We start from the raw sequence: 18,189 nt of genomic DNA, 5'->3' as shown, positions 1-18,189 counted from the left end.
GTTATGAAACCAATAAGCAGCTCTTCATTGTCAGCACCGGCCTGCTACTTGTTTTTCATGATGCATCACAAGGTGACAAAACACAAATCAGAAAAATCCAACCAATGTTCTTTCTCCATTTCAAGGAGTTGAACTGAATAAGTTGTGCTTCTCTTAATGCATATACATCTGCCACTTGTTTCACGGCAAATCACTTTGAGAAGAAATAAACAGTGCTGAAAATCAGAAGCTATTTAACAATTAAGAACTGACCTTGGTGTTTCTCTCTGTATGCACCACACCTGCTGTTTAGGGTTTCAAAAAAATGTTAGCCCAGACACCTTACATGCAAACTGGGAACAATATTTTAAAACTTGTATGCATTACATTGATGCATAGACACTCACATAGGGCCAATAAACTTACTTTGGGATGTGGAAGGAATGTTGACATTTAGAAAATGAATAAATAATAAGACACAGAGACAGTGCTACATGTGGGAATGTGTTAGCAATAACCATTGTGCTGCCATTGCCCAATGATGATTTGAAAAAGAGGCATGTTTAATGTTAACATATAAAAAAATACAGTAAAGAAATGCAATCACACAGACAAACAACAGACCATTTAACAGACATACTGTAAACAGATATTAAAATAAAGGGATCCAATAGTTATACACTTTAGCATTGAACTAGATGGGTTTTTTTTTTTGAAATATCAAATAAGTAGCCAAAAATTCTATAACCAAAGGGTTTTGATTATTTTTAAAAACAAAGTCTAAGGCTGCGGGGGAAAGGCATTTTATTGATTTTATTTTTTAAAAAACTTTTTGAAAAACGTTGTACTGAAACATTTATCAAAATAATCAGAAAATTCACTTATGCATTTTTTTCCCCCAATAATCTAAAAAATGCTTTTCTGTAAGCCTGACATTTGTTGATCAGAATTAAAGGCAACATTTTTTTTTTAAAACAAGCAACTGCACGGATGCACTCGGGTCCAAATCTGGGTGGTTCATTGTGTGGTGGGTGCGGCAACCTGCTGCAATCAGCTCCCTACCTCATCATCAATGGTATACCATGGATTCTGGTAAATGCTCTTAAAACCTCTCTATCATAATTAGCATGTAGTTTTGTACTGTTGCAAATATTTATGCCATAGAAAATGGAAACAAAATGTTTTAATTTTGAACATTTGTGTGTCTATGGCATTTTCATATCAATCACATAATGCAAAAAACAAAGTGCCAGAGTTATTTATATGCTTACTTGATGCAGCACAGATAGTACTGCAGCCTCATAGGTCCAGTAACGTGAATCCTACACCAGTTTGTTGTTGTGGTGTCTGTGTTTTTTTATCCACTTAAAGACACGTTTGTGTGGTGAACTGGTGGTTTTAAACTGGCCTTCTGAGAGAGAGAGTGTATGCTTAAGTCAGCCCTGCAGTGGACTGGCACCTTATCCAGGGCTGTGTACTGCCTTGCATCCACTGCTGCCCTCCATAACTTTGAACTGGATGAAGTGGTTCTGAGAATGTTTTGAAAGTGTTATATAGATAGATGGATACATAAACACACACACACTTACATAAAAAACACACATACTGCTATAAATACAAATATAGTTTGTGCAGATGTAATTCTACAAAAGGGCTAATCAAAAGAAAATACATTTATTCGATATACTGTATCACTGTGGAAATTTAAAGATTTTGTGGCCCACACTGAACAGTAGAATACTGACACAAAGCAATTCACAAGCAAACAAGCAAATGTTAAAAAATACAATACAAAACTTCATTCAATATAGCATTGGTACATGAACTGATATCTGTTGGATCACTCACTGAATTCTTTTAAAAACCAGAAATTAAAATCATATGGTCTTACTTTTGAAGAAAGGATATGCATAACCCTTTCATTATAAATTGAAATCATGTAAAAATTGACTATTAACTGTCGATCTTTTACTTTGCAAAATGTACATACTTTACATTAACACAGAATAAAATATACGAAAAGGTAATGTTTCTCTACACAATAAATTGGAAATTTTAAATATTTATTGCTGCCATACATTTCTTGTTAACCTCAAACTTAATATTTTATAATACTGCATAAACTGTAAAATTCGTCATACTCAACTCCGTGAAACCCCCGAGTTTGCACATTTAATTCTAAGTGCAAGCTTAGCACGTAGCATTCAAAATCAATTTCCATTAGGCTGAAGCTTGATCTATTTAGCACGGAAATGTTCGTGAAGGGTACGATGCGTTGGTGAATTCCTCGATTTCTCTTAAAATAACTTTGAACCCCAAGCTATTTTTTATGACCTATATAAAGACACGGAATTCTGTACACGCATGACACACTCTCTGTCTAAATAAGTGCCTATATAATTGCATGAGACTAAGGATAATACCTACTTTGACAAGTGAAATCCACATCAATGTTTTATTTCATTTCTTTATTCACAATTTATTTATTTCAATCTTAAACTGTTCACGCTTCTGTTTTCCCAGCCCCGATAAAGCATGACCATCATTTTCCCCAGACGAATGCTTCGCTTTTTTGCTTTCTGGTATAACTCGAATGGTGTTACCTATAGTATCTAAAGACGTTGATTATTTTCCAGAAGTGCAGCTTCTCGAGCCTCTCTTCTTCCTCGGGGCTACATTTTATTTTCTCCCTATACAAATACGTCTCTTTCTGCTCTTCATCAACACTCGATTCAGCCTTGCTTTCGGCCATCATTGAAATGAAGCGAGATTACCAAGCCAGAGAAATCAAGAGCTGAGACATGCGGCAGGGACTAAAATCGAAATCAGAATCCTGCCGAGCGACTGACGTCAAAGGTAAGAAAGTGACGCGTTTGGGACTTTATATGGGCGGAAATTTGAGAAGGGTATTGCTGCAGACAGGAGACATTATGGGCGGATCCGAAGGCGGGATAACTATAAATACAAGCGGATAGTATTGGCTAATTCAGAATTTCAACGAATGAGATTATTGTTTCTCTATGGCAATCAAAAACTCACCTGTCCAATTATCAACGTTTGAAGTTGTCTATCAAGTGTAACTTTAACCAAATGTTTCACAGTTCGTGATCCCTACCTCTTTGTTATGGAGGAATATTTTGGACAAAATTAAATAAATAAATAAATAAATAAATAAATAAATAAATAAATAAATGCGAAAATAAATAAAAGTACTGTGAAATGTGAGCATATATAAATAAATATGTCATGAAATGAGAGCCCAAATAAATAAATATGTCATAAAATGAGAGCATAAACAAATGAATTTGTCACGAAATATGTTTTTTGTTGCTTATTTATTTATTTCATTTTGTCCGTAACATTCCTGCAAACCGTCATGAAATACGACTTGAAATAAAACTGTCACTTTCACTCGTCAAAGTTTAGAGGGTGGGCTCTAATACGCCCTCTAGTTACTGATTGGTGAATCGATAGTACAAGAATTAATTAAAAAAATGCTTATGAAACCTTTGAGTTGCATTTTTTTTTCGTATTTTTAATAACTTTGTTTTGCGTGGTTATGTTTGCACCGTGAACCTTTACGTTTGTATTAATAATCATTTTCGCTATAGTAATTGATTTATATTCAGTGCTTGAAGTGGGTCGGCACTCAGCGGTACCGGCAACTCTTCACATTCCACAAGACGAGTTTCACGAGAGCTCCTCGATTGTGCATTGAAAACGAAAAAAAACTTTTACAAGCATCTTGGAAACGCTTGATCAGTTATTGTATCGTTGAGTAGGCTTTTGATAAAGTTCAGACTGACTACAGTGGTGCACCATGTTACTTTTTTTCTTTTCAGTTTAGTTCCTTATGTTTCAGTAATGTGTCTAAATTGTAATACCAAACAATCTGCGACGTTTTTGTGCCGTCAATTTTAATAGAATTTCGTGGTAGTTTTTTGCAGATGATGCCTGTCATTTCTAAATTGTTAAGACTTTCCTGCAATGGTCAGTGCGCCACTGACTTGTTATGTGACTCAGACTGACAGTCGCGATGTTCACAGAGCCTTTCAGTTTAATTACAAGTGACATTTATATTTTTTTTCCTTTCAGGCAGCTTGCTACAAGAATATCTTCTGGAAATTGGATGTTAATGAAAAATCAGGTAAATTGCAAACACCCATTTCTTAAACGTGTAATTCACGTGTAGTGTTTGACTTTCACGTGTGTCTTTCTTTTTTTCTTTTCTTTCCTTCTTTTCCTGGGACATCCCTGCTGGTTCAGTAGACTGCGGAATAGACACGTTGATGGTGTTTGAATATGAACTGTACGCTTGATGTAACTTTACATTTGTGTTTAGATTGTGTAGGAGTTCAGTACTTTATCTCTTATTCTTTCTCAGTATGCTCTTTATCGGACTATGGAGGAACCCATTGATTTTACTGTCCGTCTTTTAAAGATGCTAATGATGTATATATTTTTTCTTCATGTGTGACATACTTTTTAACTGTGGCATTCATTTAATGTGCCCTCCACTATTAATGACACCCCTTATAAAAATGTTAATTTTATAAAATATGTATTTCTTGATGAGGGCTTTGTTTTTCTTTTGAATGAAATTGTTTCAATTCAAAGTCAGATGTTTCTAATTTTTTCAGTGCAAGATGACATTTCTTCAGCAAACTGATTTTTTTTTTTTCTAACCCTTCTTACTAATTTTTAGAAGGGGAGCCAATAATAGTGGAGAGCACTGTATTTATCCTTTTTATCTTAGGATGACATGACTGTGACTTGCATATTACTTTAGGTAGTGTCCATAATTGATGTATTCTAAAAAACTATTGAGATCACCATGAACGAGAGAAGCACAGAGTAATTCTCACAGTTTGACTTTATTCCAAAGTGTCCACTTTTATGAGAAAACGGGAGTTCTCAGACCAAAACCAGATAGCTTTCTCAAGACAAACACCTCATGTGACAATCTGATGTCTTTATCTGTGTGTGTCGACGCTGGCTGTGTGGCTGCAGAAGGGCAGCTGACTCGAGGACAAGGGGCTCGGGTTTATGAGGCTGCAGAGATCAGCAGGGCCTCCAGGAGGACTCAACATGAAAAATTGTTGGAGTTCATCATAAAGGGCCATGGAGTAGATGATCACTTGTTGGTAACTTAGTTCAGATAACAAGTAAAACTTTGTTATTGTAATCTGTAGCAGAGAGCTATGATGACTTTAGAGCACCAAACTCTTGCTTGTCCAACAGGCTGCTGTATCTGAAAAGGTGTCATCCAAATGGTTTAAGGTCACCGGGTAATGACCTCTGTACAGTAGAAGATGAGGAGCTGACAGATGGCCTCTACAACTACTTGATGAGATGCTGTGAAGAGCTGTAGGCACTTTTGTAAAGATCAACAGAGTTCACGTCGTTCTGGATGTGCTGATGCTGGAGGCTCATTTGTCTTCAGGGAATCTCTGATGAGTACAGAATGTGTCTATGTGAGTAAGAAGCAGAAGGTCTGTTCATTGGTGGACCAGCAGATGGTGAGTGGGACGTCATTTGGTGTTGGGGGAGAGAGAGAGAGAGATGGACCTTTCTTTTTCTTTTCAGCACCATTCTTCTTTTAATCAGAATACCATTTTACTTGTAGTGAATTTAAACAAGAATATAAACTAAATACATATAAATGTAAATATATGTTTAAAGTGAAATTTAAAATGTGCATTAATACACTTTTAGTACTGGTGAAAGTAAATCTTTTTTTTTTTTTAAAGTGAGCGAATTGTTTGACAGACTTGAGCTTCAACTGTTGGAGTACAAAGACAGACAGCATCACTGAGGCTTCTCAACTTGGGATTCCATCTCAGCGCCTCCTCTGATAAACGTGTCACTGGCTTTACTGGTCTTTGGCCTTTTTTATTTTTGACTGTTAAACTGACTGTGCATAATAATAGAGTTGTGTAGATTTGATTTAACAATTGATGTACAGTAAATAATAAAGGACACTTTGTTGATTAAGTTCTGTATATTTGAAATTGTCTGTGTATCTGTTTTAGCCAATTCATGCCATCTACATTTTTTTTCTTTAATTTTTATAACTGCATTGTACAGTTTAATTACATTTTTGAACATCACAAGCAAACCTGTCTATCCCCACTAAATATTATTTATATATACTATATGGAAGTGGGTGTGCTTCAGTATATTTCCTGATCAGTCTGTTAGAATGCACAAAGAAGATTAATTTTTCTTTCAGTTCAACTGACCCATCATTTATTGTTAAATGTAAACATTTCTTGAAATGGTTGTACAATTTATACTGAATAATTATTAATAACATTTTGTTTTTGGCAGTGACAATACTGAGTGTTTTAATTTGTGCTGCTCCAGTCAACTCGTGTATTAACACATCTAGAACTGATAAGATTTGAGCAGAGCCTCCTCTTGTATCAACACCGTCTACAAATGGCACTTTGCTGGACTCGTCAGTAATCCCACTGCTTGGAAACTGAGCATTCTGATAAAGACTGTGCTGTTCACTTACAAACATACTGTAGTCTACAACAGTAAGGGTCTTACTGATCTTTATTTAGGAGTCACATTTTCAATAAAACTTGCATTGTCTAAAACTGAACATGCAGCTTGTATATACAGGAACAACATTAAAGGAAAAGGGATTAAATACTCCTGATAAATAGAGAGGCAAAACCTTTGAAGCTCAGAATGAACCTCGTTATTCTAAGGTCTTGACATTAATTGTGTGTCAGTGTTTATATATATAGTGTATATATAAACTGCTCAGAAAAAATTAAAGGAACACTTTGAAAACACATCACATCTCAATGGGGAAAAAAAAAATCCTGCTGGATATCTCTATTGATATGGTGATGTGTGAGGAACGAAAGGATGGAAATGAAAATGATTAACCTACAGAGAGAGGGCTGAACTCAAAGACATCCCGAAAAAATGATGCGGCGGGCAGGCGAGTCGATTTTGCCAAAATTTCATTGCACCGACTCCAAATTGTACTCACCCAACCTTGGGACATGCTCCTATAATGAGACAACGGATGGTGTCCTGGGGGATCTCCTCCCAGGTCTGGACCAAGGCATCACCGAGCTCCTGGACAGTCTGAGGTGCAACCTGGTGGTGTCAGATGGACTGAAACATAATGTCCCACCCAGTGGTGTTCTATAGGATTGAGGTCAGGTGAGTGAGCGTGGGGGTCAGTCAATGGTATCAATTCCTTTATCCTCTCGCTGCATGAGGCCGGGCATTGCCATGCACCAGGAGGAACCAGCATAGAGTCTGACAATGGGTCCCATAGTCTAGCCTGTAGAGGTCTGTGTGTCCCTCTATGGATATGCCTCCCCAGACCATCACTGACCCACCACCAAACCAGTCATGCTGAAAGATGTCACAGGCAGCATAACATTCTCCATGGCTTCTCCAGAACCTTTTACGTCTGTCACATGTGCTCAGGGTGAACCTGCTCTCATCTGTGAAAAGCATAGGGCTCCAGTCGTGGACATTCCAATTCTGGTACTCTGTGGCAAATGCCAATCAAGTTTCACGGTGCCCACTAGAGGACATTGTTGGGCCCTCAGGCCACCCTTATGAAGTCTGTTTCTGATTGTTTGGTCAGAGACATTCACACCAGTGGCCTGCCTGCCTGCTGGAGGCCATTTTTTAGGCTCTGCCAGTGCTCATCCTTTTTTTCCTTGCCCAAAGGAGCAGATACCGGTGGGTCCTGCTGATGGCTTAAGGACCTTTTACGAGGGGCCCTGTCCAGCTCTCCCGGAGAAACTACCTGTCTGTCTCCTGGAATCTCCTCTATGCCTTTGAGACTGTGTTGGGAAAAACAGCAAAACCTCTGGCAATGAAAGGCACATACTGATGCGCCATCCTGGAGAAGATGGACTACCTGTGCCAGCTCTGTGGGGTCCAGGTATGGCCTCATGCTATCAGTAGTGACACTGACCGAAGCTAAATGCAAAACGAGTGACAAAACAGTTGAGGAGGGAAAAATGTCAGTCGCCTCCATTCAGCTGTTAAACCATTCTTTCCTGTTTTGGGAGTCGTCTCATTGTTGCCCTTCTAGAGAACCAAATCAGCTGAAACCGATGAACAAGCCCCTCTGCTACTTAACTGACGAGATCAACTGCCCACAGGTTTCATTGATTTGATGCGATACTCTCATTCAAAAGTGTTCCTTTAATTTTTTTGAGTAATATATATACGAGATGTGGCAGAAAAGTAATGAGACTGACAACACTGCAAGCGATCTGGCAACGCTGCGCTGTTGTCCTTAATAGAGCACGTGTATCAGTACCCTCCCATAGCTCAGTGTGAGTTTCAACTCCTTCCGTTAACTACGTGATTTTTGTGACTGCTATTAGCGAAGTTGTGTTTTTGGTTGTGCGTCACGCAAAATGGAACAGCGGAATTTGGAGCAACGTTGTTCCATTAAACGGCAAGTGTGACGTTTGAAAAGTTAAAACAGGCCTATGGGGAACATTCTTTATCCCGAGCTCAAGTTTTTCGCTGGCACAAATCATTTTTGGAAGGCAGAAAACACGTTGAAGATGAACACCGTTCAGGGAGGCCTTCAACTTCGAAAACCAATGAAAACATCGAACGTGTGAACACTCTTGTGAGATCAGACCGTCGTTTAACATTAAGAATGTTGAGTGAACAATTAAATTTGAACAGATTTACCGTTCATCAAATTTTGACTGAACATTTGCACATGCGAAAGGTCTGTGCCAAAATGGTGCCAAAAAACTGCCCTCTCCATAACAGAATTTTTGACCTCAAAGGCATTCCTGTGGTTCCCCAGCCCCTTATTCACCTGACCTCAGTCCGTGTGACTTTTTCCTTTTTCCTAAACTGAAAAATGTCCTCAAAGGACGTCATTAAAAGGACTTTAGAAAAATCAGTCTGATTACTATATATATGGCAGAAAAGTAATGAGACTGATTTTTTATTTACCAAAGTTTTTATTTTTTTCAAACATCAATGTTATCCCCTTCAAAGTAGTTCCCTTCGGCAGCTACACACCGATGGAGACGTTGTTCCCACTGTTGGTAGCAGCGCTGGAAGTCTTCAACCGGTATGGTCTTCAGCATGTCCGTTACACTCTTTTGGATGTTTTCTAAAGTCCCGAAATGACGTCCTTTGAGGACATTTTTCAGTTTAGGAAAAAGGAAAAAGTCACACGGACTGAGGTCAGGTGAATAAGGGGGCTGGGGAACCACAGGAATGCCTTTTGAGGTCAAAATTCTGTTATGGAGAGGGCAGTGTGACATGGGGCGTTGTCATGATGGAGCATCCATTTGTCTGCAATGTCTGGTCTCACGCGAATGACCATTTTTCTGAGCCTTTCAAGGACGTCTTTATAAAAAACTTGGTTGACAGTTTGTCCTGGAGGAACAAATTCTTTGTGGACAATTCCCCTTTTGTCAAAAAAACAAATCAGCATTGATTTGATCTTCGATTTGCTCATTCGAGCTTTCTTTGGTCGAGGAGAGTTTGCAGTGTGCCACTCCTGACTTTGCCTCTTGGTCTCAGGATTGTATTCAAAAATCCATGATTCATCACCTGTGATCACACGACTAAAGAAATCTTGCTCATTAGCGATTCTGTCAAGAAGATCAAGACACTTGTTTTTTCGATTGTCCTTCTGCTCAATTGTGAGGTTTTTCGGCACCATTTTGGCACAGACCTTTCGCATGTGCAAATGTTCAGTCAAAATTTGATGAACGGTAAATCTGTTCAAATTTAATTGATCACTCAACATACTTAATGTTAAACGACGGTCTGATCTCACAAGAGTGTTCACACGCTCGATGTTTTCATTGGTTTTCGAAGTTGAAGGCCTCCCTGAATGGTGTTCATCTTCAACGTGTTTTCTGCCTTCCTAAACTGATTTGTGCCAGCGAAAAACTTGAGCTCGGGATAAAGAATGTTCCCCATAGGCCTGTTTTAACTTTTCAAACGTCACACTTGCCGTTTAATGGCACAACGTTGCTCCAAATTCCGCTGTTCCATTTTGTGTGACGCACAACCAAAAACACAACTTCGCTAATAGCAGTCACAAAAATCACGTAGTTAACGGAAGGAGTTGAAACTCGCACTGAGCTATGGGAGGGTACTGATACACGTGCTCTATCAAGGACAACAGCGCAGCGCTGCCAGAACGCTTGCAGTGTTGCCAGTCTCATTACTTTTCTGCCACACCTCGTATAAGTCCTAGGTTACAAAAACCTAACAGCAGTTTGACAGAAATTTGTCAATCAAGAGAGTCTTCAAACACTTCTTTAACACATTGCAGAAGCCAGAATTTCGAATGGAGGTGGGCAGCTCGTTTCACCAGCTAGGAGCTACACAGGAAAAGAGTCTGGACTGAGATTTGATACCACGCAGAGGTGGCATCACCAGACACTGTTCATGAGCAGACTTGAGTGGGTTGAGAAAGGAGTATGGGATCTCACAAGTGTCATCATATTCCGTATATACTGTAGGTGCTGACCCATTGACTATGCTGTAGGCAAGCATGGAGGATTTAAACTTAATATGTGTCACTACAAGAAACCAATATAGTGATCTGAAAAGAGGAGTGACATGTACCCACCTTGACTGGTTGAACACCAGCCATGCCGATGCATTTTGAATCATTTGCAGTGGCTTGGTAACATGCCATTGCTCCCGCCAGCAGAGAGTTGCAGTAGTGCAGACGTGACAATACCAAAGCCTGGACCAGAAGTTGTGGTGTATATTCTGTCACATATGGTCTGATCTAGCAAACATTACCTATAGTAAATCTGCAAGATCAAGAAACCATAGCAACATGGTCCCTGAAGGATATCTGGTCATTGATCACCACCCCAAAGTGCTGAATAGACGGACAAGCTCGTGATAACAAGAAAGGTCATCTTTGTCAGGTCATTATGGCGATACTGTTTGTTTGTCCAGGTTGCAATATTAGTAAGACATGTTACCGTGTGGTGCTCTGAAAGGAATGGCAGGTATAGCTGTATGTCATCAGCATAGCACTGGTAAGTAAAAACATGAATCTTGCTGATGGAACCTGTTGAGGAGGTATATGGAGAGATGATGAGAGAACCTAGCATTGACCCTTGGGGCACCCCTGTGCTTGTCTGGTGCACCCTTCACTACTCTATATGCCAGGACAAATGGTAGCATCTGCCCATCTGAAACTATCTGAGGGCAGACCCAGTGATGCCAAGTTCAGAGTGGGTGGCAAGGAGGATCTGGTGGTTGACCGTGTTAAAGGCAGAGGAGAGACCTACCAAGGGTGGCACAGAAGTGGAGTAGTTACCACTGTTGTTTTACTGATCCATTGTCCTGGGTTTGAATCCTGTGTCCAGACATTACACATGTGGAGTTTGCATATTTCCCTCATACTGTATATTTGGGGTTTTCTTCCATATCCCCAAAAATGTGCAGGATACATTATACCAGTTCAGCCCTTGTGGGTGTCTATATGAGTGGTCCAGTGATGGACTGGCATCCTGTCAAGGGTCATTTACTGCCACTTACCTATGCTGTCAGGAAATCACCACCTGCCCCAATCCTTAATTGGATTGAGTGGGTTTTGAGAAAATTATATTTTTCCATATAGACATGTTTTGTTTTTAATTCCTTTTATACAGTTTAAATGTATCTATTTAAAACAATTTAAGTATAATCAAGATAACACTTAATAGTTGTTTTAAACTCTTTGTTTGAAATCTAGCATAAGAGTAAAGACAGATCTAAATAAAATACAGTACATGATATTCTTCTGATAACAATTAATCATTCAAGGCAAAGAAAATGTGGAAAACTGTTTAACCCATCATTTTTAAATTAGAAAAAATGACATGTTTGACTAAATGAAAATATGTGTATTATTTTAGTGGGTAATCTTATTAAACCAATACCATAATTATAGTGGTTATAGTTTTGCTACCTTACAGCTCTATTTGACCTTGAATTCTGATCCACGGTCAATAAGATGTTTGCATGTTCTCCCCATATCTCTGTGGATTCTTCTCTGCTTCCTTTTGTTTTCTTCCTACTTCTGAAGGGAAGTATGTTAAGTCAGTGATCTTAAATTGATCTGGTGTAGATACACGAGTCCTGCAATATACTCATTCCCTATGCAGACTGATTCTTGATCTGTCCCCACCTGCTTCAAGTACACAGCCATCATCCCTGTCCCAAAGAAAAATAAAGTAGACTGTCCTAATGATTACCGCCCAGTAGCACTTACTCCCATAGCCATGAAGTGCTTTGAGAGGATGGTGCTAGAACACCAAGGACATCATCCCTGACAGTCTGGACCCCCTCCAGTTTGCCTACCGTTGCAACGGGTCCACTGAGGATGCCATCTCCATAACACTTCACACCATCCTGTCTCATCTGGAGAATAAGAACTGTTATGCCAGGCTACTGTTTGTGGACTACAGCTCTGCATTTAACACCGTCATTCCATCCCAGCTCATCGCTAAACTCCTGAATCTGTGGCCTAGCTTTTCACTGTGCAACTGGGTACTGGTATTCCTCACCGGCAGACCTCAGCAAGTGCGTATTGGTGGAAACACCCCCTCCATCATCACCACCAACACTGGCACCCTGCAGGGCAGCATGCTGAGCACCCTTCTTTACTCTCTCTACACCCATGACTACGTAGCTAAGTACAGCTCTAAGACCATCCTCAAATTTGCTGACGATACCACTGTAATAGGTCTGATCAGCGAGGACGATGAGATGGCCTACAGGGAGGAGGTCAGACTTCTGTCAGAATAGTGTCAGGACAACAACCTCACCCTCAACGTTAGCAAAACTAAGGAGATGATTGTGGATTTCCACAAACAGGCAACAGAGCACAGCCCTATCTACATTGGAGGTGAGGCTGTGGAGCAGGCCAGCAGCTTTAGGTTCCTCGTAGTCACCCTCACTGATGACCTCAAATGGTCAAGTCACACTGTGGCAAGAAAGCCCAACAATGCCTCTGCTTCCTCAGCAGACTGAGTAAGGCTTGGATGTCCCCCACAACCCTGTGCAGATTCTACAGGTGTACTGTGGAATCCATCCTGACAGGAGGCATCACATCCTGGTACAGCAACAGCTCAGTTCAGGACTGCAGAGCCCTGCAGCAGGTGGTGAATATGGCACAGAAGATCATGAGCACACAGCTCCCTGCGATCCATGACATCCACACAACACGCTGTCTCAGGAAAGTGAACCGTATCAAGCGGGACCCCAGCCACTCCTCCCATCTGGGAAGCAACTAAAGTCCATTCAGACATGCACCTCCAGCTTCAGGAACAGTTTCTACCCAACTGCAATCAGACTCATGAACAATCAGTAACTTTGTGTCACCTCCACTGCTACCTGCACATATACTTCTGCCACTGTCTCTATTTATTCCTAGGATTCTGGTTTAATTTATTTACTTATTTAAATTCCTTTGTTTATTGTGTGTTTATTTTTCTTTTTTGTCTATGTTCACTGTCTGTAGGGGCATATGCAAGCAAGCATGGTACTTGTATACATGACAATAAAGAATTGAAATTGAAAATTGCCTTGTGGCTATTGCTACCTTCATGTGCTATCGAACAGCTGACAAATAGGACCTTCTCACTGTAAAATTTCACATGAACACCCTTTAATATGATATAATATCTTGGATAACTATAAATGGTATTGTTATAGTCACATTGCATTTGGAGCAGATACATCCTTAATATTTTTAGATCACATAAAAAAAAAACAGAAAAATATTAGAGCTAATCCTAAAATTGTTATTTTTTGTATGGACTGCGTGGCTAATCAACAACAACCACACTTTATCCTCAGAATGGCACCTAGAGATTCCAGTGTAAACAAGTGGGAGGGTGAGATGTCACAACTGACCTGCCCAAAATTCCCATAGCACATGAACACAACATACATTATGTTGGGACGAAAGTGGGTAAGAAAGTTAAGGAACATGATTTTTTAATAATTTCTAATAATTATAGTTATGATGGCTACATATTCAAACCACCATTTTGTTTCATTGCACTCACAGCCATTTTTTCTTTTGGTTTTGATCATGTGACATGATGATGTATTGTCAAAATGTCATGTCGATTTCCCTGTAGAGATGGCAGTGCTGAGGACTGAGTTTGCTGTCTCTGACTACATATTTTACCTGTCGTTTATTCTTTAACTCTTCATCTATTGTTCATTTTTTTCTCAATAAATAACTGAGCATAACAGAGTTAGTGTGTACACTATATCAAAACTATTTGCTTGTAGAGAAGAATCACGTCTAGATGTCTAAAATGGCACTCACTTCTACCTTTTATCTATTTACAAGTGTATATACCTTTATATATATATATTGTAACACACATATCCATATGTAAGGATTAGTCTACGGTTGGCAGCAGGAAGTCTTTCACGGTGTTTTTGGGGAAGACTGTTTATATTTTTGTACAGGATCCTGTGAGCTTGCTGGGATAGCAGGTTGCATTATGTGGAGATTTTTGCTTTAGTGCCCTTAGCCCAGAAACGACTTTGAAAGTACTTACAAGTGGAGATTTACAAGGGTTTAACTTGGACATGTGTGAGCTGAGCAAAAGTTGAATGCCAGATTCTTTAGCAATAAGGTATTGTAAGTGAGAGAAAAGAGTGGGTTTGTGTTTTTTGGAGGAGACAAAAATGCTGTAGGAACTGAATTAGCTAGACAGGGGCTTTGCCTGTTAGGGAGAACCTGCAAGGCTTGCAGGATTTTAGTTTTGTCACTTTATTTTGATTCTTTAAATTCTCCCTCATCATAGTCCACCTGCTATTTATCAGTTGTTCAATATATCAGTAGTCAGTGCTTGAAAGGGAATACATTTCCGGTACTCTCATTTTTGTTGGCTTTTTAGACCTCATTGTGATGTGGTGTAAATTTCATACATCCATTCTGAGCACATTTGTTGTATGTATATATTTTATCGAAGAGGGGGTTGGTGTACCCTTGTTATTTTGAGCATGATAAGCATATAGGTTATCAAAAAGTCATCTGGGTTGGGTTCAGAGTATAAGGTGCCAGTGCACAACCATTTAATGCAAGTACTCAAGCCACTGTAATGGAATACTGCCAATACTGATGCATACTGCCTCACTTTAAACTCTATCCATAGTTGTATGATATCTTGTCGTGTTACTTCTGCATATGGGATGACCCACTAAGCGTCCCAAGTATACATTCCATATAGGAAGCAATAATAGTGCAGAGTCATGGTTAATTTCATGAAGCATGCTTATGAAATCGAGACATACTGTAGCTGAATAAGCTTTGTTTTAACAATCAAGGCTCAATCGGTTTCACAAGCACCAAGTGTTTCTTGTTAGGTTTAGGCAATCCACAATTATGTACACATTCATCATATTTAAGCAGTCCTGAGAATCAATTTCCAATGAGATCCATCAGTTCAAAAAGCACAACATCTGCATATTGAATACCTGTGACTAAGTGTAAAACTTATGGAATACATGGTGTACTGTGAGAAAGCTTGGAAAGGTTTATAGCAGACTGATGCCAAAGTACTGTATATTGTATAATGGTAATGTCATCTTTCAAATTTAAAGATTCCTTTGAATTATCCAGTTCGATTATAAATGTACTAATTTGAGAACATGCTTGGAAACCTTAAAACAAGTAATTTATTCAGTGAAAATGTGAAGCCTATTTAGCAGTGGACAATTTTATGGAACATACTTTACAATTACTAGAAAATTGTACACCCCAGAATGACTAAAAAAAAGTAAATTAAAAAGAAAAACTTCTGACTTGGCAGTTTCAATCACCTTAAGGCTTTATAAAAGGTCTAATGCTGTTGGTATCAAGGAGCCCCAGTAGCATTTCTTGACAAATTTCTGCTGAATAATTTGTTGGTTGAAAGTACTCCATGTTAGTGTGTCAGAGAGAGATTATGCAGCATTGTTCACAATTGCACTCAACTTTGTTTTAATTCTCCCCTTTGGTAGCATTTCTGGGAGGTCCAGAGGCTGTCCTGTAACCGAGTCAGCACACCTATATGCATACATACATGATCTAACACTAACACACACACACACACACACACAATGTAAGAATATACTGTGTAAGTGACAAATAATTCTCAGTTTATGCACAGAAAAATATATAAAGATCTTCCAACAAGGTTTTTCAAAGAAGTATCAGGCGTGCTAATTGATAATGTTCTTGACATAGTAAATTCGTCACTAGATACTGGGGTCTTCCCAGACTGTCTTAAGACTGCTGTAGTTAAACCCCTACTTAAGAAACATAATCTTGACCCTCAGCTCTTGAAAATTTTAGACCCATCTCTAACTTGCCCTTCTTAAGTAAAGTTCTAGAGAAGGCAGTCATTATGCAGTTAAATGACCACCTAAATAAACATGCTATTCTTGATAAATTTCAGTCAGGTTTTAGAACAAATCACAGCACAGAAACGGCACTCGTTAAAGTAATAAATGACTTGCGGGTAAATGCAGACAGAGGCCATTTATCTGTTCTCATCCTCTTAGATCTGAGTGCTGCATTTGACACCATTGATCACAACATTCTTAGAAATCGCCTTAGTCAATGGGTGGGCCTCTCTGGCAGTGTCTTAAATTGGTTTGAATCCTACCTGACAGGGAGAAAATATTTTGTTAGTTGTGGGAATTACAACTCGAAGACACATGATATCCAATATGGTGTTCCACAAGGCTCTATCCTGGGTCCGCTGTTATTCTCAATCTACATGCTTCCGTTAGGTCAGATTATCTCAGGGCACAACGTGAGCTACCACAGCTATGCTGATGACACACAGCTGTACTTATCAATAGCACCTGATGACCCTGATTCTATTGATTCACTAACACAATGTCTGACTTGTATCTCAGAATGGATGAATAGTAATTTTCTCAAGTTAAATAAAGAGAAAACTGAAATTTTAGTGATTAGCAATAATGGATACAATGAAGCTATTAGAAATAAACTGGATACATTAGGATTAAAAGTCAAGACGGAGGTAAAAAGCTTAGGGGTGATTGTTGACTGTAATCTGAATTTTAAATCACATATTAATCAGATCATTAGGACAGCATTTTTCACTTAAGAAACATAAGTAAAGTTAGACCTCTTTATCACTGAAAGATGCTGAGAAATTAGTTCACGCGTTTGTTTTCAGTCGACTAGATTACTGTAACGCACTCCTCTCAGGACTACCCAAAAAAGATATAAATCGTTTGCAACTAGTGCAGAATGCAGCTGCTAGAATCCTAACTAGGAAAAGAAAATCGAACACATTTCTCCAGTTTTGATGTCACTACACTGGTTACCTGTGTCATTCAGAATTGACTTTAAAATTCTGCTTATGGTTTATAAAGCCTTAAATAATCTAGCCCCATCTTATATATCGGAATGTCTGACACCTTATATTCCAAATCGTAACCTCAGATCCTCAAATGAGTGTCTCCTTAGAATTCCAAGAACAAAACTTAAAAGAAGTGGTGAGGCGGCCTTCTGCTGTTATGCACCTAAAATCTGGAATAGCCTGCCAATAGGAATTCGCCAGGCTGATACAGTAGAGCACTTTAAAACACTGCTGAAAACACATTACTTTAACATGGCCTTTTATAACTTCATTTTAATCGTAATTTAACTTAATCCTGATACTCTGTATGTTCAATTCATCATAACAACTATTCATGGTGGCTCTAAAATCGGTACTGACCCCTACTCTCTTTTCTGTTTCTTTTCCGGTTTCTTTGTGGTGGTGGCCTGCGCCACCTCCACCTACTCAAAGCTTCATGATGCTCCAACAATGATGGACGGATTAAAAGGAAGAAGTCTACTTGACCATCATCATCATCAAGCCCTTCCGTGAGAACCCTAAATCCAAAGAGGACTGTTTCATTTATGTTAGGTAGAATGCCCAGAGGGGACTGGGCGGTCTCATGGTCTGGAATCCCTACAGATTTTATTTTTTCTCCAGCCGTCTGGAGTTTTTTGTTTTTTCTGTCCCCTGGCCATTGAACCTTACTCTTATTCGATGTTAATGTTGATTTATTTTTTATAATTATGTCTTTCATTTTTCTATTCTTTAATATGTAAAGCACTTTGAGCTACTGTTTGTATGAAAATGTGCTATATAAATAAATGTTGTTGTTGTTGTTGTTTTCTTTGGTTCAGAATATATG

General features: G+C 39.0%; 1 protein-coding gene and 1 long non-coding RNA gene across 4 annotated transcripts in view; one reads left to right on the top strand and one right to left on the bottom strand.

Annotated features, from left to right (window-relative positions):
* The window catches only part of carnmt1 (carnosine N-methyltransferase 1), a 28,966-nt gene extending 26,132 nt beyond the window's left edge, over positions 1-2,834 (bottom strand). Inside the window, exon 1 of one of the 2 annotated variants that reach the window (XM_039750703.1) lies at positions 2,583-2,834. In XM_039750703.1, the coding sequence (XP_039606637.1) occupies positions 2,583-2,734 (152 nt within the window). In that variant the 5' untranslated portion in view covers positions 2,735-2,834. Of the gene's footprint in view, positions 1-2,406; positions 2,540-2,582 lie in introns of those variants that run through there. The other variant, XM_039750704.1, reaches the window with a different exon arrangement.
* Positions 2,835-3,487: 653 nt separating this feature from the next.
* Positions 3,488-5,974, top strand: LOC120527367. Of its 2 annotated transcripts, none has more exons than XR_005633326.1 (2): positions 3,488-4,126; positions 5,221-5,974. It is a non-coding gene; the product is annotated as an uncharacterized LOC120527367 (long non-coding RNA). The 2 variants fall into 2 exon arrangements; XR_005633325.1 differs by lacking the exon at positions 3,488-4,126 and adding an exon at positions 4,608-5,123.
* The last annotated feature ends 12,215 nt before the right edge of the window (positions 5,975-18,189 follow it).

The sequence above is a fragment of the Polypterus senegalus genome, chromosome 4, assembly GCF_016835505.1.
Source record: "Polypterus senegalus isolate Bchr_013 chromosome 4, ASM1683550v1, whole genome shotgun sequence".
Classification (NCBI taxonomy): domain Eukaryota; kingdom Metazoa; phylum Chordata; class Cladistia; order Polypteriformes; family Polypteridae; genus Polypterus; species Polypterus senegalus.
The sequence above is the reverse complement of the archived record's forward strand: the minus strand, read 5'-3'. Positions and strand labels throughout refer to the sequence as shown.